The sequence below is a fragment of the Anneissia japonica genome, unplaced genomic scaffold (assembly GCF_011630105.1).
Source record: "Anneissia japonica isolate Jap-2015-1 unplaced genomic scaffold, ASM1163010v1 scaffold1511_len2985839_cov193, whole genome shotgun sequence".
Classification (NCBI taxonomy): Eukaryota; Metazoa; Echinodermata; class Crinoidea; order Comatulida; family Comatulidae; genus Anneissia; species Anneissia japonica.
Genome location: NW_022685291.1, coordinates 2,213,805 through 2,239,905, shown reverse-complemented (window position 1 = coordinate 2,239,905; position 26,101 = coordinate 2,213,805). Strand labels below are relative to the sequence as shown.

General features: G+C 35.5%; 2 protein-coding genes and 1 long non-coding RNA gene across 5 annotated transcripts; 2 read left to right on the top strand and 1 right to left on the bottom strand.

The window, feature by feature from the left end:
- Nucleotides 1–3,863: 3,863 nt before the first annotated feature.
- LOC117110679 lies at nt 3,864–12,652 on the bottom strand. Its single transcript, XR_004445752.1, has 3 exons — nt 12,514–12,652; nt 10,838–11,023; nt 3,864–10,630 (listed from the first exon to the last, which is right to left on the bottom strand). It is a non-coding gene; the product is annotated as an uncharacterized LOC117110679 (long non-coding RNA).
- LOC117110661 (bis(5'-adenosyl)-triphosphatase-like) lies at nt 12,125–16,949 on the top strand. Of its 3 annotated transcripts, none has more exons than XM_033253440.1 (6): nt 12,125–12,302; nt 13,254–13,385; nt 14,200–14,345; nt 15,066–15,095; nt 15,444–15,512; nt 16,591–16,949. In XM_033253440.1, exons 2-6 carry the CDS (start codon nt 13,271–13,273, stop codon nt 16,720–16,722), a joined length of 492 nt encoding a protein of 163 aa, XP_033109331.1. In that variant the 5' UTR covers nt 12,125–12,302; nt 13,254–13,270; the 3' UTR covers nt 16,723–16,949. The 3 variants fall into 3 exon arrangements, with proteins under 3 accessions (XP_033109331.1, XP_033109322.1, XP_033109314.1); XM_033253431.1 differs by lacking the exon at nt 12,125–12,302 and adding an exon at nt 12,744–12,878; XM_033253423.1 differs by lacking the exon at nt 12,125–12,302 and adding an exon at nt 12,745–12,878 and having other exon boundaries at nt 13,176–13,385.
- A 6,040-nt stretch (nt 16,950–22,989) lies between these two features.
- On the top strand, nt 22,990–26,071 carry LOC117110654. Its single transcript, XM_033253416.1, has one exon. The coding sequence runs from the start codon at nt 23,092–23,094 to the stop codon at nt 25,966–25,968; it is 2,877 nt and encodes a 958-aa protein (XP_033109307.1). The 5' UTR covers nt 22,990–23,091; the 3' UTR covers nt 25,969–26,071.
- Nucleotides 26,072–26,101: the final 30 nt, after the last annotated feature.

The window sequence follows — 26,101 nt, the reverse complement described above, 5'->3', positions numbered from 1 at the left end:
TGCTTCAAACAAGCCATAAACGCATTATGATTTAGGGGTTACCCCACTTAGATCTAGTAGTTGTAGTTGTTATTCGCAAAAATGTCACATTATGAGGTACAGGAAAAACTAAAATATGCCTATATATTATACATTGATAATCAATAATTTGAAAATATTTTGTCTACGATTGGCCTTACAGAATGATTGTACCAGAAAAGCAAACAGGCACTGTCTCTTTTATTTACACTGATTACCGTGTTGGATTTTCCCACTTTAGTAGAATTTTCTAGTGGGAATTTACTCCCTGCAACTGAAGCTTCACTGTGATTGGCTCAGTGTATTGCATGGCTGAATGAATTTCAACATCAGCTTGTTTTACCAGGGACTGAGAGATTGCAACTATACAATAAGTATAGTTGTTTCAGCCAGTGATTATAAACAGCTAATTAACTAAAGAACAGTGCTTATAAAAATACATTTCCATTGTCATGCAAATAATTAAAGTCATACACGACTCTATATGCAGCCATGTTCTGTCTTGTTTTTACGATCACATGTATAATGATCAGATAAACTCTAAGAATAATATGGCCTGTCAAACAAATTGGTTAAGAACCAGGCCTGGGATTTATCAATCTCAGCTTAGCAAATGTCCTAAGTCAAAAAAGTTTAGAAGTCCCTAAGCAAATATCTAAAGCTGATTTATCAAACTACTGTATCTTAGCAAAATCTTAGCTTAAAATCATCTTAGATGGTTCATGCGTACAATCGACTTTTTAATTTTAAGCAATTTTTAAGTTAAGGCAATAATGATAAATTTGACTTAAGCAAAAAAATGGACTCAAGATGAACTTAAGCTGATTTCTAGTTTGATAAATCCGGCCCCAGGGCTTTAGAGCATAAACATGAATATTTTGATATATCGGGTTGGATTTTGAAGGGCTAATTATAGGCTTTCAATCAAATAAATAATCAGTGGTGCCTGGCTAATGTGCACAGGGTGGTTTGAAAATTAGCAAGATGATATACCGTAGGATTTCAATCACATTCCCCATCATATGAGGGAGACCATCCCGTAATACTGTATTTCGACCTGACTTTACTCAAAAGTATTTCATTCAATTTTAAAAGAAATCATGGTATTTTTAAAGTCGGAGAGCATCATTTCTAGATGTGCCGTAACAAAGTATTCATGCTTCAGCTGAGGTGGGGCACTTATTTTGTTTCTTATTAAATGTATTTATTCATATTTATAACAGATAATGTCAGGCAGTGTAACTGTGATTGAAATGATATATTAAAACATTTCCCAGTTATATCAATGTTTGCGACAGTTCCCCCATAATTTCAATGATTTGCTAAAAATAATAATGGTGATGGGCGTCGAAGTTGAAAACTACATAGATTCAGGCAAGCAAATAGCACTTTCTTTTTTTTTTATAATAACCAGTAACACTTTTCTCAGACTCAATCATATTTTTTGGCCAATTTCGGTTGAAATGTTCTTTTTTTACACACTTTTCAAAGATACAAAATTAATGAAATTAAACCAGTTTTTATACAATATTTAAAATATATACAATACACTTGCAAAATAAAAACAGTCCTCAATCATCAAAAAAAAAAAAAAATACCCCACACTCATCACTTTTGTTTTTAAAAAAGAGTGATAATCTAATAATTTTTTCTATGTGCCCTTACAGCACTACCATTTACCCACCCGCCTTATTTAAAGCTTATGCAATCGATCCTACCTGCTTTTCAGCCTCCCTGTTGACACTGGCCTGTGGAAGAGTACCAGGAGAGTAGTTGTTATTCGCAAAAATGTCAAATTACGAGGCACAGGAAAAACTAAAATATGCCTATATATTATACATTGATAATCAATAATTTGAAAATATTTGGTCTACGATTGGCCTTACAGAATGATTGTACCAGAAAAGCAAACAGGCACTGTCTCTTTTATTTACACCGATTTCCGTGTTGGATTTTCCCACTTTAGTAGAATTTTCTAGTGGGAATTTACTCCCTGCAACTGAAGCTTCACTGTGATTGGCTCAGTGTATTGCATGGCTGAATGAATTTAAATTTTATCTTGTTTTACCAGGAAATATACAATAATATAAATATACGATATCACACTACTCCCTGGTTTTACCAGTACTGTACCTAAAAAAAACCTGAAATTTTTTAAAATTTAATATTATTGATTATATATTTACAGATACAGATTAGATTTATTATCTAAAATAAGGAAATTACAGCGCTCAGTTAAACTTAATGAAACAATGTAATATTAATGCCTAATAATGATAATAAATTAATAATAATGATGATGATAATAATAATAATAATAATAATAATAATAATAATAATAATAATAGTAATGATAGTAATAATAGTAATGATTATGTTAATTATTTGTTAAATATCTTTCATAAAAATTATAACTGCAATTATATTTATTAAACAATGCAGAATGTGAGACATTGTCTCGACTGATGCGGCTTTAAGAGAGAGCCTGGAAGAATTTAGAGAAGGCGATGGAAAACACTCAAAGAAATCAGCAACTTTTATCACCTTAGTAACAAATGCATATGAAAAGTGTGATAACAGGAATATTGATACAAGAGATGGACCTTGTTTGCCACATCTAAGTATTAAAGATGGAATTTAATTTTGACGATGACCAAGAAGTTTAAGTCAAATGGTAAGTAAATGCACTTTGATTGAGCCAACATGGCTTAATTTAGAATTATGTTTATTTTATTGTCAAATTAACATCCACTATTTACTGCATGTCAATACCAAAATGATACAAACTACGAGTATTGTTGAATTGGATAATACTACTGCAATGTTGAAGTAAAAACAATTTTACAATTAAGGTTAAAAACTGACGTTTCAATAGTGCAAATACATGTATTAAAATCAGTTCACAAACTGTAAAACTTGTCGTAATATCTTCAGAATTGGTAGTTTATGGAAGTAAAGACAAAGAACTATATGGTGATGATACAGACAAACTAAGGGATGCCACACTCTCTCCATCCTGGCAGAGACAGGCATTCTAAAATGGGTGTTGAATTCTGAGTAAAATGTTTTCAGTGGTATTCACTGATAGACATCATATTTTGTTGTTTCCTGTAGAACTTTGTAGCTTAGTTTGTTTCCCAGCTGCAGTGCATCACGTGATGTAATCAGTGAAAGATTGAAAGCAGCAACGACAGAAGAGGACGTGTCGGGGTGACATAACTTTGTGGAGTTATATATAACATTAAGCTGCGAGTGCCACATGATCTCGTCGCAGTTTGTTTAGAAGCTACAGTGCATCACGTGATGTCGTCGCTGAAAAATTAAAAGCTGCGATGGCACAAGCAGAGGACGTGCCGGGGTGACGTAACTTTGTGGCATTATACATTACACTGTAAGCACCACGTGATGTCGTCGCTGAAAATTTGAAGGCTGCGATGACAAATATGCCGTAGTTAAGAACAATTGTAGATAGAAAAAAATAGATTTCAAAGATCACCACACAAAATACATTTAAGATAGTAGAATTGGTGATTTCTGGAAAGAAAGGTGAGGACATATATTTTGAGGATACAAACAAATCAAGGAATAACATTCTCTGTCCGGCCTGGCAGAGGCAGGTATTACAAGATGGGTTTTGCAAAAAAAAATATGAAAATTGTCTTTACTTTTTCTAGTGTTGTTGTTAGTAAATAGTTAGTAGATATTATTTGTATTATCTTAGTCATTTATTGTATTTTACTTTGAATATCAATGCACCAGCAATGCACCCAAGGGTGATTTGGCTTAAGCAAATAAACATAAAGAGCCTCTCCCCATCATCAATTTTCCATCTTGTATTATAGAGATTAACTAATAATTTGTTTTTTAATGGGCCTTACATATTTTTGGTAAAATTTTATTAACAATATGAAACAGTCCAAGCTGTGTGCTGGAATATGAAATGCAGTTGAGATAATGACAAAGAATCAAAAGTCAAATGAAGAGTGCACAATGCCTTTTGATTGAGCAAACATGGCTTTAGGATTGTAATTATATGTCAAACATATTCACATCCACTTACTGCATGCCAATACCTGTACCAAAATGATAAAAATATAGGAGCATTTTTGTTAAGGAGGGTACAGGTTAAACACCTACAATGTATAACCATAACAACGATTGAAAATAAATTATGACAAGCACAATGACACAGTGAAATTGAAATGACAGGAAACTAATTATATGTTGCAAGGAACAATGTTCTAAATAGAAAGTTTAAAAATTTGTTTTTGCATAAACTAGTAATTTGGTTATAATTAAATTAATGTTAATTTTTGCCATCTGTTTTCTTATCTTCAAAGTTTAATTCAAGTAATAATTGCAATGGAACAATTGGTGTAGATACTGGTAGCACTACAAGATTTTTTTTTGGTAGTTACTGTACATGTAAATTTCTGCCAAGTATTAACAGTCTGTAATTGTTGCTTTAAGATAATAAGAATCAGTATGTTTAAAGTTTATCAAGTTACATGCATGGGAAAAACGAAACAGTTTAAACGAAATAAGTTTATTAAAAATTAGAAGACCACCAGCATTAAATTCAATTTTCCTATTAATATGCTCTGTAATTTATAACAGTTGAGTTTAATTGACTGTTATTTGATGTTGTTGTTCCTTAATTATCAAATTCATTCCTATTTTTAAAATTTATGACGTTCTCTTGCCATCACTGAAAACCAGCAACTGTTTTTTATTTTATTATCCTTGATGCCAAGCTGTTTAGAAAGTAAAATTTGCTTTTAGTCAATCAGGTATAACTTGCTGCACTTTTCTTCAAAAGTCCATCAATGAAGTAGTGTACGGTATCAGGACTGTACCAATTTGTTCATTGTGTTACCTCAGTATACAGTTTTCTGATACAATCATCAATTACTATAATTTTAATGTAGCGTATATCGTATAGTATAATCAATAATAACAGGTCTCGGGTACAATCCGATGATTTTGTTTTCAAGACAATTCCACAGGTTATGGTTGTGTTAACCAATTTTGTGTCTGCCCACTGTGGTTTATTCAAACTGCATTACTTGATGTTATGGTAGCTGTTATCTGGCACAGGAACTGTTCGTATAGGTTGGCAATTTTGATATTTGTGACATGTAAATACAAGGCAACTGCTATGTATTTTCAGTTCTTTTTTTCTACTGTACCTCCAAGGCCAAATGTTCTTCAGCAAGAAAATGTCATCAAAAATTTATCATAATTACTATTTCTAGCTAAAGGTGAACAAATCCAGGCAGTGATTCCAGATCAGGTAGTTTGCTATTCTTATGGTGTTGACATGGCCTTGGAGAAGAAAAACTCTTTGTTTGTGGCACACTGGTCGAGAATGATGGTTGTAATACACATACTGTCACAGAATCTCATAGCACTCCATCTACTTGTATAACTCTTTTGGCCTTGCACACTGTGACAGCTGTACAAACAATGTTCTCTTTCACAGCACAGGTAGGTGATGTGATCCTTCAGGCAGAATGTTAATTCAAAAAGTAACTTTTATTACAGTTAAAGACAGCGACTTTAAATTGGGAGAGATGCTGGGAGTAGTTGCCATGTTGGCAGATCACTTGATGATGATGATGACTCTTATTACATTTCATGACTTCGAACAATTTCAGGCACAGTTTCTTCAATGGTGATCTTGTTTGAAAAAGAAATACTTGCTTCAGTAATTTTATTTGATATTACTGATGAAATAGACAATTGCTGGTTATCAACTAATGAGCATTAGAGCACATTATTATTTGATGGCTAAAGAAATAATCACAGATTTATGCACAAAATGGAATATCTTTCAAATTTACGAAATTTTTGTTATGTTTTTGAATTTACAGCTGGTGGAAATAGTAGGATTATTACACATTCACAGAAAGAGCTATTTGGAAGTTATTAGAGAAACAAAACTGATATTTCAATAAAAACTTACAGAAGGAAAAGAACAATTTAAGTATAAAAACAAAGAGAATCTAAATGTAAAAATAGAATTTAAAAGTAATTCATGATAATATCTAATATCTGACCAATGTTTGAATATGTTGTAAAAAAAAACACACATTAAACATATTCACCTCTCTTGAGGTGACAGTTGGATGTATTTCTATATTTGTTACATTTTGATATAATGTATAGATTCTGTTTGGAGAGTTCCATAACATACAAGCAGATTTGTACAACATTAATGTTCATCCAAAAATAAAGTTTGAAAATTCTAAATGTTTTGATTTGGATTAACAGGAAAAATAAATTATGTAAATCATCAACGATTAATAAATATTAATTTGGTGTTATAATTGAATTGATGAACTTTTTAAAGTTAAATATGCAGTGGAATACTCTTCCCAAAAACATCATTAGCTTATCACCAATAGCATTAAAGAAGATTTGACCAACCACCTCAGACCATCAAACCTCAGGCAGTAAATACCTCAGTGGTTCACTCATCATCCTTCGCACTTGACTTCAAGTTTGAAGTGTTGCGGAGTAACCTATCAAATCCAAGTCAAATGCAGTAAGTAGTTTCTGCTTTTACGAATGCAAATTATTAGCAACGAGTTTAAGCACCTAAATTTTGAATAGAATTTGATTAGGAAATAAAGAATGTATTGCATTTCAAACAGACCTATTAAAAACTAGTTTCTAAGCTAAGTGCTCTAATACAGATCATGCCTTCTGAGGACTTCATAGGGAAGATGTTGAGAATGTGGAGTCTCAGACGTATTCAAGACGATCCACGCCAGACAAATAATGAATTGGATATTACTACTGGATGTTAAGGAAAAAAAAAATGTGGTATTTTATAAATTAAGAGGTTTCAATACAAACAGAGGTTTCAATACAAATACATGTACAGTACAGTATTCAAATCAGCTCACAAACTGTAGAACTTGTCATAATATCTTCAGAAATGGTAGTTTATAGAATGAAAGACAAAGACATAATTTTGGTGATACAAACAAAGGAAGGACTGCCAAAGTCAGTCCAGCCTGGCAGAGGCTGGTATATTAAGATTGTTGTTGAATTACGAGTAAAATGTTCAGTGGTATTCACTGATACACATCATATTTTGTTGTTTCATGTATAACTTTGTGGCGTTATACGTAACATTCCACTGTGAGCGTCACATGATCTCATCTCAGTTTATTTAGAAGCTGCAACACATCATGTGATGTCATCGGTGAAGAATTAAAATCTGCGACGACAGAAGCTGTGGACTACGTGAAAGGGATGAACAGATCTTAGTGGCATTATATAAAACATTATGCTGTGAGCGTCACATGATCTCATCTCAGTTTATTTAGAAGCTGCAATGCATCACGTGATGTCATCGGTGAAGAATTAAAATCTGCGACGACAGAAGCCGTGGACTACGTGAAAGGGATAAACAGATCTTAGTGGCATTATATAAAACATTATGCTGTGAGCACCACATGATCTCATCTCAGTTTATTTAGAAGCTGCAATGCATCACATGATGTCACAGCTGAAAAATTAAAATCAGCGGCTACAGAAACAGTGGATGACGTGCCGATGGTGAACAAAAATTTGTGGCGTTATATATAACATTACGCTGTGAGCGCCACATGATCTCGTCATGATCTAGACATCATATTTTGCTGTAAAATTGTCAAGAGCGCACTACGTGATGTCGTCGCTGAAATTTGAAACCTGCGAGGACAGAAGCAGTAACGGAAATAACATGGGTGAGTAGAATCTCATGCAGTTATTAAATAGCATTGTGCTGCACGCGCCACCCAATATCATCAAACTGTTTAGCACCGCAGTGCATCACGTGATGTCGTCGCTGAAAATTGAAAGCTGCAACGACAGAAACAGTAGATGATGGAAAAATATAACTTTGTGCCGTTATTGTACGTAACATTGTGCTGTACACGCCATGCAATCTCGTCAGATTGTTTAGAGGTTGCAATAGAGATTCAAAAGAATTTACTGTTAAACATGGAGTAAATACCTTTTAACACAAGAATACTAAGTGCCGTCTATTAAACTAAATTGGCCACATTAAGCATACTGTATACGATACTGACAAATTGACATCACCACACAAATTATATTTAAGATAGTAAAATTGGTAATTTGTTGGAAGGAAGGTGAGGACATATATTTTTTAGAATAAAAACACATCAAGTTCCGGCCTGGCAGAGGCAGGTATTCAAAGATGGGTGTTGAATATATTCAGTGGTATTCACTGATAGACATCATATTTTGCTGTAAAATTGTCAAGAGCGCACTACGTGATGTCGTCGCTGAAATTTGAAACCTGCGAAGACAGAAGCAGTAATGGAAATAACATGGGTGAGTAGAACCTCGTGCCGTTATTAAATAGCATTGTGCTGCACGCGCCACCCAATATCATCCAATTGTTTAGCACCGCAGTGCATCACGTGATGTCGTCGCTGAAAATTGAAAGCTGCAACGACAGAAACAGTGGAAGATGTGAAGATTAGTAGAATTATGCGTCATTACAATTGTCATCACCAAACAAAATACATAAAGATCACCAACCATAGATGCTCTGATCAGGGTTCTCTAAGATGGGTGCTAAATAAAATGTTTACAATGGTATTTACTGATATGACGGCTGTGAAATTATGTTTGCAATCTGCGATGATAGAAACAGTCGACTATGTGCTGCCAGTGAGCAAAATTATGTTTGCAATCTGCGATGACAGAAACAGTGGAATATGTGATGCCGGTGAGCAGAATTGTTTGCAATTTGTAACAAGAGAAGGAGTCGACTACGTGCTCAGTGAGCAGAATTAATGTGGCGACGAGAAAAGTTGTCGACTACGTGCTGCTGATGAGCAGAATTGTTTTTCAAGTTGCGACGAGAGAAGGTGTCGACAACATATTGCCATTGAGAAGAATTATGTTTGTAATCAGTGACGACAGAAACTGTGGACCAAGTGCTGCCGATAAGCAGAATTATGGTTTGTAATCAGGGACGATAGAAGCTGTGGACTACGTGCTCACAGTGAGCAGAATTAATGTTGCATGTTGCGACGAGAAAAGATGTTGATTACGTGCTGCCGATGAACAGAATTGTTTTTCAAGTTGCGACAAGAGAAAGCGTCGACTGCGTGCTCACAGTGAGCAGAATTAATGTGGCGACGAGAAAAGTTGTCGACTACGTGCTGCTGATGAGCAGAATTGTTTTTCAAGTTGCGACGAGAGAAGGTGTCGACAACATATTGCCATTGAGAAGAATTATGTTTGTAATCAGTGACGACAGAAACTGTGGACCAAGTGCTGCCGATGAGCAGAATTATGGTTTATAATCAGTGACGATAGAAGCTGTGGACTACGTGCTCACAGTGAGCAGAATTAATGTTGCATGTTGCAACGAGAAAAGATGTTGACTACGTGCTGCCGATGAGCAGAATTGTTTTTCAAGTTGCGACGAGAGAAGGTGTTGACTACGTACTGCTGGTGAGCGTAATTATGTTTGTAATCAGTGATGAGAGAAGCAGTTGACTAAGTGATGCTGGTGAGCAGACCTATGTTTGCAATCTGCGAGGAGAGAAACAGTGAACGAAAAACGGCTGACAGCAGAGACAATATATGGAATGCGTCATGTTATTCTGTTCCCTTTACCTTTTATAACATCACAAAGCACTGAGAACCATGGAGCCTGTAAAAAGGGTTTGTACTACAGGTGATATGCTAATGTGACTAGCCTGATGCACAAATACAAAGAAAAACTGATGGACAAAATCAATTTGCGGGGGAGGGGGATGAAGATGAAGTAGGGCTTGATGATTAGGTAATGAGGAGAGCCAGTTTGGAAAATAAGGTGATTTGAGGTAATCTATAACTACAAGCCAAGATTCTGGTGGGGGGAGGGGAAGACAAGTAGTTCTTTTGGGGGCATGCGCTTCCTTTAGAAACGAAACTGTTGATGAATGATGTACTGACTGATATAAACAGAAAACTGGCATAAGAGCAAAGATGGATAGTATAAGCTTTACCTAACAGTTATCTGGATTGAGGTACAGTTCGCTATCGAATTTGAGTTGTGTTCTGTGTGCTACAATTGATATTGTGTCCACAATGCATGGTTAAAGGACAATTATTAAGTTTACGTATAATACCTTCAATTCATTGACAAGGCTTATCATAGCAGATATGAATGGTTGTCTCACATGTTCTTAGTTTAAAGCCTTGCCCAGGCTATCAGATTTTTGTTAACAAAAATATACCTAAATATGATCATAGTGACATCAAATCATGAACATATAGGCACATCATGACTGCATATAATTGGCAATCAACACCTTATTTTTCAAAGATAATGTGAACACCTGGGCAAAGCTTTAAACAACAACTGATATAGGCTGTACATCTGAAATGCTCAATCACATCTCAACCACGGTTGTAGGAAACATAAGCCTACTACTGAGACAGTAGATAATGGATTAACAACATTTATCTGATTAGATCTTCCATTCACAGACATCAATCTGTCCGTTTGACTCCATTGGATTGTTGAACAGTATTTCATCCACATCCAGATGTTGTCTGTGCCAACAAATCTTCATAAGAACATCTTTCAAATCTGTAAAGAATGAATAAAAAGCATTTTATATGGTTTTTAAATTACATTAACAACAAATTCAAGAATGACTCTCTAACTATTTAGTTGTGGAGACATCATCAAATTCTGGGCTCAACGTACTTAGAAGTCATTGAGATTGAACATTTTTCATGCATAATTAAGCTAGCACAAATTCTTTCAATGTACTTGTGTAATCGAGAAGCTTACCAAAATCCTGAAGCTACTCTGTTTCAGAATGGCACATGCAGGTGGCGGTGTTTTCTGTTGGGAGGTTGTTGACAGTGAACTGCGTATGTTAGATAAGTGGCAGATCTAGGCAGTGTTTTCTGTAAGGTGGTTGTTGACAGTGAACTACATGTGTTGCATGTGGCAATGGAATCCATGCTTGTTGACCTACAATAAAACAGAGGCATATTGAGATCATAGACAGCGGGGTGCCAGAAATTGCCTACAAGGGGACCGACGTGGCGTGACGGTGGGGTCCGAACCAAGGCGGCGACGACAAAGCCTTGGTTGACGGCCCAGAATAAAAAAAAATTAATGTTAGTGTTCATGGGGAGAGTTTTTTTGCCTTAAATTGGTCCTAAATGTCCTTTTAGACTGCCAATGGGATTGGCAATCAAAATAGCATTATTTATTATTATATTATTTCTTTACTTAATTTTCGGTCCGATGACCTAGTCGTCCGTCGGACTACAGGGGGGTCCAGGCCTGTCCGAGGGGTGGTAAATGCCCTTGCCCCTCCCCCACCCCGCTGGCGCCAAACCTGGTCATAGAGCCTCATTATCACAGGTCTGCTAAAGCCCTGTACACACTACCAAATTAACTTGGGCATACAACAGTTTTTTTTTTAAAGAAAATATATTTAAATAGGTCTAGCCTACCCTAGGCCTCAGACAACAATTAAAGAAAAAATAGGATTAAAGTGCAATTTTCAGTCACTGTCTACAAGGTCTTGGAGTGTTCTATTTAAATCAATAGACAACACTACCTTGGCTAGGCGGGGCCCGGGGCATACCATGGCAAATGTTTGTTTTATTAGACGCCTGGAAATAACATCTGAGTTGAAGCATTTTGGGCGATCAATAATTTGTTTCTTTTTTTCACTCTCCAAAATTCCACCCCTGATAGGAAAATTTTAGGTTTTTAATTTGTCTCAATATTAACCTATTAATTTTATTATGTCATGATTTTATCATTTTATTGTTAGGTCCCCACCCAAAACAAACTTGCCTTTTATCACTATCATCAGTATTTGGCCTAGGCTATAGGCCTAGGTTAGGTTTGCGCAATTTTGCTAAACTTTCGATGTTAGTTTCAAAAGAATATTAATAAACTAGGATACAGTAATTATTGCCAACTGTATAATAATAATATAAAATCCCTGACTCATTGACCACGCCTAAGACTTCCTACTAACCTACTCTACTTCCTGTACCTTACTCCTGGCCTTAGGGATCCTTAATCCTACTACTTATTTTTATACCTCCTTGCTACTTCTGTACTAGCCTACTGGGTTAATACTCAAATCTCAGAATTGCTAATCGGACAATGCTGGTAACTTCAGCACTTTCGTCCAATGTGGACTCGTGAAGACTGCCTCCTCTCAATGTTTCCATGTGTCGGTCATAGGAAAAGTGGTGAAATGCTGTGCATGAGAATACACGTTGTGGTAAGTTGTCCCATGGTTGCTACTGCTTAACTATGTAGCCTTAAAAAGGGGTACTGTATGTATGCCCAAGACAATGCCTAAAAAAGCCTAGCCATCTAGCCTAGTAGTTAGCCTAGCCTACTAGTAGGTTCACTATTGTTTTACGTCGTTTAACACGAAAATTATGTAATTTCACAAAAATCTACGACGGTAGTAAAATGTGAAAACGTACCCTATAGTAACAACCATCTCCGTACAGCAATGAAGCGTTTTAAAATGCTTAAAACAGTTCACTTCCTGATGTTACGGAAGCTCTACCTTTCGTCGCCACGTAGCATACTGTATTTTAGGCCCCTGGATGTGTGACGCAGGGTTCCCGAAACGCCGCCCTCAGCGGCGTGTGCATAAAAAAAGTAATGAATCAATAAGATCTCGATAGAGGGCAAAGCGAATCAACAGCGAATCCGCACTGTGCACAAAGTACACGCTGGAAGAGTAAACAAACCGAAGCGTACAGTTTTAACAATACAACACTGCTTACTGTACTACTACTGAGGTCTAGTCATCCTCCTAGGCTAGGCCTACTACTTATCTCTGGTTAGTAGTTCACAATCATTCACTTTGGGGTATAAAGTGATCCTTATTAAAACCGCAACTCTCTCTGTCTGCCTCTGCTGGCCATGTATAGCTATATAAGCCTAGCCTAGCTAGGCAGTATCTATGCAGGGAGTTGTTATTTTATTTAGGGCTCTATCTATGCCCAGTGTTGAGGCCAGTCCTACCCCAGCTAGGCTAGGCCTAGATAGATTTATTTTAGCTAGAACAGGTTAGAGACTACCATACCATGACTAGACCAAGACCTGGGCCTGGTAGTATTGGATTTTATTTTTCTAGGCCCAGTGACCGGATCATCTGATGAACTTGTTAGAAGCCTTTTTCAGCTCAGTCATCAGACTTTGTTGCTCTCTACAGAATCTGTTGTTGTTAGCATGAGTTCTGCATCGTGTTATACATTTGGTCAGTATGTTTTGAAGGCATCGCAAGTTTTTATCCGCTCGAGGTTATCAATTGCCTTTGTAAACAGGAAACCAGTTGTACCTGGGCGTATCCTTTTGAATGAGTATGTACAGGGTATATCAAATATCCATTAATTTAATAAGTGTGCTGCAAATGTTAATCATAGATGCACAGTCAATGATGTTTTATTTTCTTTTATCTATTTAGATTTTATAATTATTTTAAGACAAAATAGGGGCGTGGACTTCTTTTGGCATGGGGAATGTGTGACAGTTGCAAATTTTGAACTTTAAATCTTTTATTTTTTTATTTTTCCCACTTAGCAGAACTAATTTGCCACCCTTGGGAATGTGCCTGCCCCCCTCACCCCAGCCTATGCTCTTGAAATAATTTGCAGTAAAATTTCAAATTTAGGCCTACAGAAATGCATAGTAATTTACATCAAAATATCATAGATAATAAAGGTATTTACCATTAAATTATTGTCCATGTTGAGAACGCCCGCTTACGCTGGTGCTGCCACTGAAACCAAGTTTCAATCCAAAGCCGGACACTCACTGTGGTCGACGGGCATTGGCCACTTTGATTCTACGAAGAATGCAACATGACAACGCGCATCCAACAGATCATTTTAATGACGATATGTTCATACTTCCACCGACAATCTGCAGCTGGAGTCGCATCATCTGGCGTTACCAGAGAGCGGAGTTACGACCGTCGTACGACGCAGTTAGAGTCCAGCTTTGGGAATGGTGTTGTTTTTGAGCTTGAGATAAAAAATTATGTGTATATTTTAAGAGTATTTGGACTTAGGAACCTGTTGTAGACAAGACTGCTACAGCTGTACTTACATTATATTCTGTGGTATCTGTGATATTTCCTTAACATTTATTAATATTAGATGTTCTTGTTTCACCTATCAGGGTGGTTCACAGGTTTCGAGACATGACAATTGAAGAGGTCAGTGACCTATTCCTAGTTTCCCAGCTTGTTTCCATGGAGATTCAAACACATCATCTCTGTCCATCCTTCACCCTATCAATGCAGGTATGAATTTTGGTAGCTAAATTAAACTTGGTAATTTGATTTCATGCTATTCTTTTCACATCTTTACATTTTATGGACAAAACACATTTTTCTACCCGGGGGTTCACTCTTAAATATTTCTGTATGGGGAGGTGCCGCATTTACGGGGTATATTTTTGAGGAATTGGTAGCACAAGTGTGGGAAATATGGGGGAGTTGCAACATTTTATGGGGTATACTTGCGAGGACTTTGTAGTGCAAGTGTGAGAAATAATCGGGGTGAAACTGGAAGTCCCTGGCCTATTCTGTGTCAAAGTGCCACGATTTTCCCAACAATCTTAAAGGGAATTTCAAGCTAGACTGGGTGCTAAGCCGGTGAAGCCCCTTGCTAAGCCTACCTTTAGTACAGTCCGAGATTGAGAACAGACGGAACACTTTTTTCATCAGGAACTTGTAAATATTGCGCCCTCTTTCGCATTATTGAGTGCCCTTTTTCCTGTTGTCTTTTAGAGCACAGTGCGATTTTGGTAAATGGTAGTTTAAGTCCATAAGAATTTCAGTAAAATATGTAGCGCAAGTGTCTTATATCTTGAAGTGACTGCAGCATCCCCCTGTTTGGTTGGTATTCAAGTGAGGTCCCCAGGCTTTTTCAATCTGTTGACATGGTGGCTGTCAAATTTTTGTGTACTCTATTATTTGAAACTAAGCACAAACAATAACTGCAGTGTATTTAATTTTCAGGATGGAAAAGAAGCTGGACAAACTGTCCATGTAAGTATAAGAGTAACACTAATTGATAATGTCATATCAATTCTTGATGATGCCATATGAATTCTTGATGATGTCATATGTATAGCATATCAGTAGTTCATGATGTCATAATTGTGAGGTTCCTTTATAAGCATCTGTGGCCTCATGCTAAAATTGATGATAAATTAGGACAATGCCATGATAAGAAGAAAGAGTTAAAATGAAAAGAAAATAATGCCTTTAAAGATCTTCATGTTTATTCTTTTTTAGTATTTAAACTTATGATATAAATAAGACAGACCTCTCTCATGAAACAAATTTATAATAACTATAATAATCATATCAATAATATTATTTCTATTATTCTAGCATGTACATGTCCACATTTTACCAAGGAAAGCTGGAGATTTTCAGAATAATGATGATATTTACACTGAGGTAAGAGATTGCAATTGTGTTTCCCAATTGTAGCTGTATATGTTTGTGTTTAGAATTCTCTGTCAATGAGTATAGTATGTTCAATACTGGTAATGCTTTATAGATTGCGATAATGCATAATTATAGACTACAGTTGTGGAAGTGGTTTGGTTTCCCAACTTTGAGGTCGGGGTTTCAATCCTTTGCTGTGCTCGCTGTGCATTTCGCTTGTGTCCTTGAGCAAGAACTTTATCTGCATTGCTTCTCTCCACCCAGGAGTATAAATGGGTACCTGGTGGGGTTGCTTGCTCCTGCGCTGAATACAGCAGCAACACTTAAGCATATGGATCCAAGGACCAGGGACAGAAGCGCTTCGTATCTGCATAGAAAGGCGCTATATAAATAAATATATATGGATGAATATGAATACAGTTCTATTTTAACGATGGGAAACATATTCTGTTTCTTGAAGAATATTTCAACCTGCCAGACTACAGTACCCAGTTGTGCTATTTAATCCTCGGATTAAAATTCCAAAAGTGTTCACACAAACGGCGTTAATAGCTACAGTATATTAATGCTGCCATTAAACTAGTATTAATGTAGGCCTATGAGGGAATAATTTTCGGTTTTAAATAATGCCTTGGTTACAAAATGTTAAGGCTGTGAAACACCCACAGTACTACATCACACTGAAGACTGAGATTGTCTTATAAATCAGTTGTAAAAGTAATAGTAATACGTTCTGTTAGAGCTTTTACTGCCCTTTGAAGTTCATATTTTTAAAGGTTTTTAATGAATGCTTCCATATCTCCTTCACAAATTATCATTCTCTGCTCTAGTCTATTTATAATCAAATGCCAGCTGTTTGCAACATGTTCCTCTGCAACACTATGCAGTCCACTGATGTGTTTTATTTCATCTGGAGTCATTGCCATTCCTAGATTTACAAGTCTTTGCCGCTGCGGTGTAAATTCTGCGATTACAATATTCCTGATATCATTTGGTATTAGGAATGATGGATGTCAATCATTAATTAACTGTTCCAGACAAAATTAATTAATTTTATTTTGTGATTATTTTTTTCTTTCAATTTCAGATTGAGAAACATAATGATAGTCTACATCTTGATAATCCTGGAGATCAATGGAGGTCAGATGAAGAAATGGCAGAAGAAGCATCTATATTAAGGAAACTTTTTGACAAAAAATATACTCAAAATATTGAATAATACATAATTAAATTTTATTAATTCTCAGGGGTGTAAATTGAATTTTTTTTATTGATATTAACTAAAAGGTATTTTTATAAAATTTAATGTTGGTAATAATTGTAATTATTTGGCTAAAAAATAATTAAAAATATATCTTTATATTCAGTTACAAAATCAGATAAACAAATCGTGTACTTGTGTTTGCAGTCTGTCAGTCAATAAACTTGAAAGGCCGAAAAGCAAGACACATTGTCACTTATTCTCAATAATTAAATCTGACATAAAAGAAAAAGGGCTTAAAATTGAAAATATTGTTTATTTTTATGAACATGAACAAATAGCTAGAAAGATAATCAAATGGAAGGGAATGGCTATAAAAATTATTTTTGTTACGTAAAACGTTGTTGTGACTTATCAGAAACAAATTTATTTTGTGTCTGTATGAAGTTTAATAATATAATAATAATTATTAATAATAACAATAATAATATAATTTGGCTAAAATTTAATGTGGAGTTATAATTATGTTACCAATACAGATTAAAGTGTCCTGATCTCAACTCCTGTAAAACGTCACAAAGTTTTTTCTAAAAACTTAAATTTTTTTCCTTCCTAAATTCACTCTTAAATACAGAGTAAAGTTGTGTTTATATTGGACTTACTTTGACATAGACCAATGATAAATTTGCTTTAGCAAATTCGTACCACTGTTGTACTTCTTGGATTTAATTATACATCTCAGGAGATTCTGTATAATTTTGGAATTTGTCAATCTTTAGTAATGTGTGCATAGATGCCAATACATATCAGCGTTGCCAGAGATAAAATTTAAATTATGCCAGATTGGGCCAAATTCTGCCAAATCTGCAAAAATGTGGTAAGCGTTATATGGGCGACACAACTGCAGGTTCATGAATAATTAAGTAGCAATATAAATTGAATATTCATTTAACCAGAGTAGAGCCCTGTGTAGTAGTGGTACTAAAAGTTCCAGTGAACACAAACTGCTAGCTGTCCCGCACGAACATTGTTCCACCTGTTTAAGTACTGTACAAAAAAAGAAATATATTATTCTTTGTAATTACTGTACCAAAAAATAGCGGTGCCCATCTAAGGATTAATATATAAAATATAACAATACCTGCAGTAGTGGTGCCCATAATGCAGTAGTGGTGCCCATCTACGGATTAATATATAGAAGAAACAACACCTGCAGTAGTGATGCCCATAATTCAGTAGCAGTGCCCATTTAAGTATTGATATATAAAATATAACAACACCTTCAGTAGTGGTGCCCATAATGCAGTAGCGGTGCCCATCTATTAATATATGAAATATAACAACACCTGCAGTAGTGTTGCCCATAATGTAGTAGTGGTGCCTATATAAGGATTAATATATAAAATATAACAACACCTGCAGTTGCAGTGCCAAGAATGAAGTAGCGGTGCCCATTTAAGGATTAATATATAAAATATATCAACACCTGCAGTAGTGGTGCCCATCTAAGGATTAATATATAACAACACCTGCGTTAATGGTGCCCATCTAAGGATTAATATATAGAAAAAACCCCAGCTCGAGCATACGAGCTCAAATCCCCCCGTTGGACAACTTAGTCATGTAAATGTCATGTTATTCAAAACAACGGCGTTGCAGTAGAGGTGCTACCTGTGCCAAATCTATTTTGCGATCATGAGGAAGCCTGTCTCTTATACACATCTGTGCCCATACTGCATCAGCGGTGCCCATCTAAGGATAAATATATAAAATATAACAGCACCTGAAGTAGTGGTGCCCATAATGCAATAGTGGTTCCCATCTAAGAATTAATATATAAAATCTAACAACACCTGGAGTAGTGGTGCCCATAATGCAGTAGCGGTTCCCATCTAAGAATTTATATATAAAATATAACAACACCTGCAGTAGTGATGCCCATCTAAGGATTAATATATAGAAAAAACAACACCTGGAGTAGTGGTGCCCATAATGCAGTAGTGATGCCCATCTAAGGATTAATATATAGAAAAAACAACACCTGGAGTAGTGGTGCCCATAATGCAGTAGCGGTGCCCATCTAAGAATTGATATATAAAATATAACAACACCTGCAGTAGTGGTGCCCATAATGCAGTAGCGGTGCCCATCTAAGGATTAATATATAGAAAAAACAACACCACTATCTGGGCTATTGACAACAATGCGACTGTTTGACTTTGCTGCACACACACTGTGCAGTATCATCCTTGTGTCAGCTTCCTCATGATCGCAAAATAGATTTGGCACAGGTAGCACCTCTACTGCAACGCCGTTGTTTTGAATAAACATGACATTTATTGCTATGCGCCACGAAAACATGGACATCAGAAAGAATCTCCCTTTCACACATTCTCCATCTTACAAAAAAGAAGTCGACAAATCATCGTAATCATCATCGTTGTTAACAACATGAACATTTAATATTGTTACTATATAATATATATTTATATGTATTATATTTGTTATGAACAGATACCATTTTGTGCATAAAATTACATCTATTACCACCCTTTTTATTATTAATATAATAATAATAATAATTATTATTATTATTATTTCATTATTATTGTAATATTTGTATATTATTGTTGTCATTGCTATTACCGTATTATTATTATTATTATTATTATAAATATTATAATCATTAATATTATCATTAGTCTTAGTATTATATTTATAATTATACTATAATGTATTACAATGTTGCTATTGTTGTTAACGCAAGATTGTTAATCATCATTAAGTAATATGATAAAAATCTTGACTAAGTAATAATGATAACAAAGGGGTGGCACCAGCAGAGGGGGAGGGAGAGATGCCACACCCCTAAACTGTTAAGATTTTTACTAAACAATACAATATTTCTATGTACAGTAGGCTTATCATGTACAATGCAATTCAATACAAGAAAGAAATGTTGGCATTAAGACCTGTGGCTTTTTTTTATACCAAATATTCCCAGTCTCTGAAGGGAATCAGAGAATATTGGCATTTCTATATTGTTTAAATTGTTTTGTAACCATTATTATGCTGTACTGCAATTACCAATCATCACCACCACACAGTTATAGGCTACAGGCAACATTAAAAATCAACATGAAATTCAAGTGTCAATCAACTTTTTATTTAATAATTATCTGTCTGTATCATTCAAAGTTTACAAAAATGTAAATAAACAAATACTGTATAAAAATTGTTCTTGTAATTTGAGTTACTGTAGTAACGTCAGCCTATACCTAACAATATGCACAATTAAATAGCAATAATATTTTAATAACAATAATTTAACAATAAAAAGTATTAATGAATTTATTTATATTTATTAAAAATATAACAACAATAATAATAATCGATTATGTTGCATCTGTTGCTTGCATCTACCTATTCACTGCTGTTAAGGCCATATACGACATATGGTTATGAAGTATTTTCTGTAAGCCATTTCTGACCTTAATTGATAATATAACATAGAATGTAAAATGTACTCACTATAAATATTTCATCCATGTCCTGAATCTCTTCATGAAATATTTATGGCGAGTATATTTTACATCATATGTTATATTATTATTATTATTCAATTAAGGACCCTAGCTAGTCTAGAATGACAAGTATAGGCAGGCCTAAAAAAAATAAGAGCCATTTGGGTGGGGAAACCCCCTCTCAAACCCTTCCCCCAGCTCGAGCATACGAGCTCAAATCCCCCCGTTGGACAACTTAGTCATGTAAATGTCATGTTATTCAAAACAACGGCGTTGCAGTAGAGGTGCTACCTGTGCCAAATCTATTTTGCGATCATGAGGAAGCTGACACAAGGATGATACTGCACAGTGTGTGTGCAGCAAAGTCAAACAGTCGCATTGTTGTCAATAGCCCAGATACAGATTTGTTTTAGAATTTTTATGCCTATTTACCATAATAAGAATGAGAAAATTTACCTGACCGTTTTCAAGAGGGGGAAAATGTTGAATTTTGAAGAACTTAAAAGTTATTAAAAGACACCGCAGAAGTCAGGAAAACTCATTTCCTGCCATCTAGGAATCAAAATTTTCTCGGACCCCTTTTCATTTTGTGGGTTTGGAAACATTCTGACCCCTCCCCTAAAATTGAAACCAGATCCGCCCCTGTGTTTTGCTTTATTATCAATTGTCTCACAGAAGTCAGTGCCAGTAGGTATCACTATGTCACGTTAAGAAATCTCAAACACAGCCTAGTTTTTATTTACAGGTATTAATGTATTATTATTATTATTGTTATTATTATTATTATTATTATTATTATTATTATTATAAAGAAATGGAAAAATAAAGAAAAGTATATTCAAATTTAAAGCTATGCTCAAAAGGAAAATTATTTTTGTAGTGTTGTAAAACTGATTTTTCCAAGACAGGAAAAGCATATTTGACAAAACACTCGGGAAGCGGCTGGTAAGATACAGATTTTTGATTGTTTAAATGGGGCAAGAGGGAGGTACAGACCTTTTCCTTACAGCTTTTAAATATTAAAAAATCTGTATCTCACTAAGCCCTTTCGATTTTTTCGTCGAATATGCTTTTTTGTGTCTTAATTAAAAAATTAGTTCCACAACATATATAAAAACAAAGGAATTTCCTCCTAAGGAGCCTGGCATACACCCTATATATGGATTTTAATTACATTTTGATATACATATTTAATTTTTTCTGGTTGTCACATATTATTTATTTGCAAAAATAACAGGAGCTACTTAAGGGTCTATATGGCAGGATTGCCTAATTGACGAATGCTTGCCATCGAGGGGCTCTCTCGGTCTATCGGAGATGATTAAAGAACTGCTTAAAAATAGTAAAATATTACAGTCTTTATAATATGAAATTGGATATTAAGTAGTGAAATCATAAAAAATAATCTATAAATATAGTTACATGAAATTCGACTGCTAAAAAGATTAAATGGAATTAAACTATACAGGAGGCCGCTGACTGTATTGTACACAGGAACGCACATCACGTTAGACACAGAACTGGCTTCTATAAATTCTCAATGTCGCAACTCGTTGCATCTATGGCAGACCTACCAAGCCTCACGCTTACGGCATGAGAATCACGCCTCAGTGCCTCTTCTCACGCTCACCCGCTCAACAATCAGTTCTCACGCCGGTCGCTGATGGCCAAAAAAAAAAAAAAAAAGAAAACCTTAAAAAAAAACCCACAGGGAGCTATCTCATTAGAAAATCTGTGATCAGGTTTTGGCCTATGTAAAATTATTTGTAATAACTCATTCTAATACCCAAGAGGAGCGACAAAAACAAAACTGCCTTTCGCCCAAATTTAGATCCAAAGGGAACCTTGTCAATTATTTTGACCATCAAACACAAGAGGAGCCAGCTCTTGCATTTGAGCTACCTAAGATGTATTAAAATCTACAAAAAAAGGTCACCTGGGCATACAGTGTATAACAAAGCCCACTCATCAACTTCGCAAAAGGAGTAAGTAGTAAGTATTTCCCATTGCTTAACAATTTCATTTATTCCTGAAGATGAAATAATAATGTCAAAATATTTAATCAAAACACAAAATGTCATGTAGGCTATCTCATTTCGTGGAGTTTGTACTACTCTTTTAATAAGAATTCGTCAAGTAAAATTTGTTTTATGCACTAAATTGCACTAAATTGCACAATACAACCCAAAAATGAAAATATGTTCTATTGTGGGGAGGGGTCCTCCCACACCCACCCCACCCCTCAGTCACTTCGCTCCCTCGATTGTTTGATTGTTCTCACTCTCAGCTAATTGACAAACTTGGCATCTCTGCTATGGTAGACTGGGTTCCAGTCCCTAAATTTAGTCTTAATCAGTAAAAAAGCTGGAAAAATCGATTTTGGCACCAATGGCGTTCCATATTACCCATTTGCTTGGCGTTTCATAGCATACTTCTTTTTTTTTTTCCGCATCAAAAAAGTTTCTCGACATAAACTGACGCTGGTGGCGCTTTTCGAAATGTGCTAATACTATGAAAAATCAAGAAATTAGAGATTTGTGGCAAGTCTATATCTATGGTATGGCTCTGATTGGTAATCATAGAGATATAATAACTCTATGTTGGTAATTAGAGTTCCTATAGGAACTATATTGGTAATTAGAGTTCCTATATAATATAGGAACTCTATTGGTAATTATTGAGGACGCCCTCTCTTGGTTGTTACCAGGACTTAGCCTCCTTATCTTGAACATGCGTGTAAATAAAAAAAAAATCAGGCGTACAATAAATCAATTCACGGTTCCAGGAAGAAGGTACAGTATCAGTAACAGAAACAAATAGGGCGTAGGCTTAGCTGAGCATTTTAACACTGGCGAATTTCATTATGGCAGACTGTGGTAAGTGTACTAAACAATGTCATGAAGAAGAGGTTAAAAATAGTTTATTTAACTTGCTGAAAAACGAAGACAGTGACAATTTCAAACGAGTGTTTTCCTCTGCCTCAGTCAAGTCAAACACACAGCAGCAGAGTCTGGCGAACTCTACAGACGACAGTGGTAACAGTCTGCTGTTGCTGGCTGTAGGGATAAATCAACTAGAGTTGTGTCGTTTTTTGTTGATAAACGGTGCCTCCCCTAATGTAGGTAATCAAGAATGGCAAGTATATCCATTACATTATGCTGCAGCACCTGAAGTTGATGTGGCAATAGTGGAACTGCTAATAGAACATGGAGCTAACCCAAATGTAATAAATAAAGTATTTGAAACTCCTCTTCATGATGTATGTGAATATTATCAGCCGGAGAAAACAAAGATTTTGTTGGCAGCTGAATCGGATGTGAATGCTTTAGATCATTTAGAAAACACAGCACTTCACAAAGCTACAAAGACAGTTGTTAGAGAAGGTAGTCATGTAACTTTAAAACCTGGAGATATTTGTGAATGTGTCGCAATAGTTAAACTATTGGTCGAAGCCGGTGCTGACGTTAATGCAAAAGGAAGAGATGACGTCACTGCTTTACACAATTCAGCTCTTAATTGTTGTGCTCGAGCAGTAGCTTATCTGCTGGATAATGGTGCATTTGTGAACACAGTAGACTCGCATGGTGAAACACCACTCAACCATTTATTTTTACAAATTCATATGCATGCAAATTTGTTCAGAGATAAAGCAATTCCCAGGGATTTTATTGATATTACTGAAACTGAAAAAGCTCTTGTTATACTGTTAGACAAAGGGGGTAATATCAATCATGTGAATACATTTGGGGCCAGTGTGTTACATAAAGTGTGTAACACCACAACGGAAATTGTCGACCTGATCATTAAATATGGTGCGGATTTAAGCATGAAAGATAACTTGGGAAGAACAGCACTTCATACATGCATAATGAACAGTCTCACTTCTTCAGAGGAACAGCTTACTCAAATGCTACAGATATGTAAATTGCTGATCAAACATGGAATCTCTGTTGATGAAATGGACATAAATGGTTCCACACCTTTACACTATGCCATAAACGTGCCTTCATATCATATGATGAAAATGCTGATTGAAGAGGGTGCTAGTGTGAATGCACCAAATAAAAGTGGAACTATACCTATCCACATTGCCATGACATGGAATGTTGAAGATATGAGTTTGCTTGACTTGCTACATAAAAGTGGAGCAGATATTGAAGCGACCGACATTAATGGATCTACTGTAGCCCACTATGCCGCTTGGTATACAGCCGGAGGATATCCTTTCTGTCTAGAATTTCTGCGAAACTTGGTTGACCTTAAGGTAAAAGACATGCAAGGAAATACTGCTGTTAGTCTTGCAAAATTTATTGGTAACCATCAGTTTGTTGAGCTGTTGGAATGTGATAATGAGAGTACAGATGATAGTAGTAGTGAGGGACAGCCTTCCGAAATGAACGAGGAAGTTGAGAAGAGCAATGGAAGTGATCAAGAGAATACTTCACTTGAAGAGGATGAAGCTGATGACAGCGACATAGATATTGATATATTCACACCAATAAAAGAGGAGGAAATTCCACAATTCATTGAACAGTTTAAATTGTATAGTGGAAATACTCTCAATCGTGTCATAGAAACCCCATATTTTGATAAAATTGCATGTTCAAGAGAAGCCCACTATATCCAGAATTCCATAGATGAACTTGTCAGACAGATTTTGAAGAAAATAGCAGATATTGATCCTAGATTTGAAGCCTCAGCAGTTTTGTCTGGAAGTGTGAGTGAAGGCACTAAGACATCTCTTCCTGATGAATTTGACTATATCTGCTGTCTACACAAGTTTGATAGCATCACCACTGTTGATGAAACAGATCCAAACAAACCAGCCTGTTTTGCATCCCTCGTCATGAATACTCAAAATTCTAGCAGCCAACACTCAGTATTTGCTGAATTTTTCGACGATTCATTTTTACAACAGAACCGTGTGTCGAGCTGTTTTTATCAGCTTATAAGAAAAGTGATTCCATGTAATGATATCTGGTCAAGTTTTCCACGAATCCTATTATATGATGAACCAAAAGTGGAAAAGGGTAGAATACATTGCTTGTCTGTGAAGTGGACGGGATGGCTCATCAAAGACATGGTGATATCGATTGATTTTGTTCCCACTATTCCGAAAAGAAACTGGTGGCCATCACAAATTAAAAAGTCCAGATTAACAACAGACAAACATGTCTCATCTCTTGGATGCTTGCTAATAACTAAATCTGACAAATCAGAAAAGTTTCAGTTTGTGCCTGCCCACAAGATGACACAATTTCTGCGTGTTTCATTTTCTGAAGTAGAGACGTTCCTAATCAGAAAGCAGAGCGACCAAGTAAAGCAAGGATACAAGCTCGCCAAAAATATGATCGACCTGGTTCCTCCGCTACGAATTAGCGATGACGATGAACATAAGGATCTGAAACGTTCAGCGAGTGAACTGATATCAAGTTACATGCTGAAAACCTGCCTCTTATATCATCTTGACAGTGACATGAGTGGCGATGATAGAGAGAAACTAACCAGTGATGTAACAGACGGAGAACAAATTAGAGCATGGGCATTTGCCATTTTTAAGCAGTTGGAAAAGTTTTTGACAGATAAAATAGGCACAGTTCCATCATTCTTTGTTCCAGAATATAATCTCATATCACTGGAAGACTTTTCTTCTCATGGAATGAACGACCGTAAACGTCTTCAGTTTTGCAAGATGATCATAGCAATATTGGATCCAAAACAAACAATGGACAAAATATAAATTTAGGGCAAATAGAAAAATTTATTAGATTGAAACATTTTTTTTTTTTGCCTCATCAATTATTTCAACAGCATAAAAATAGCAATCAATTTTGTGACTTCAAATACATTTTCTGTAAAAAAAATTATAAAAC

Bases quoted from the DNA above. Each gene is read 5' to 3' on its own strand.
- LOC117110661 (XM_033253440.1), top strand. From the start codon at position 13,271: ATGAGTTCTGCATCGTGTTATACATTTGGTCAGTATGTTTTGAAGGCA. The intron at 13,386-14,199 runs GTATCCTTTTGA...TATTAATATTAG, and splicing joins GAAACCAGTTGTACCTGGGC to ATGTTCTTGTTTCACCTATC. The intron at 15,513-16,590 runs GTAAGAGATTGC...TTTCAATTTCAG, and splicing joins ATGATGATATTTACACTGAG to ATTGAGAAACATAATGATAG.
- LOC117110654 (XM_033253416.1), top strand. From the start codon at position 23,092: ATGGCAGACTGTGGTAAGTGTACTAAACAATGTCATGAAGAAGAGGTT.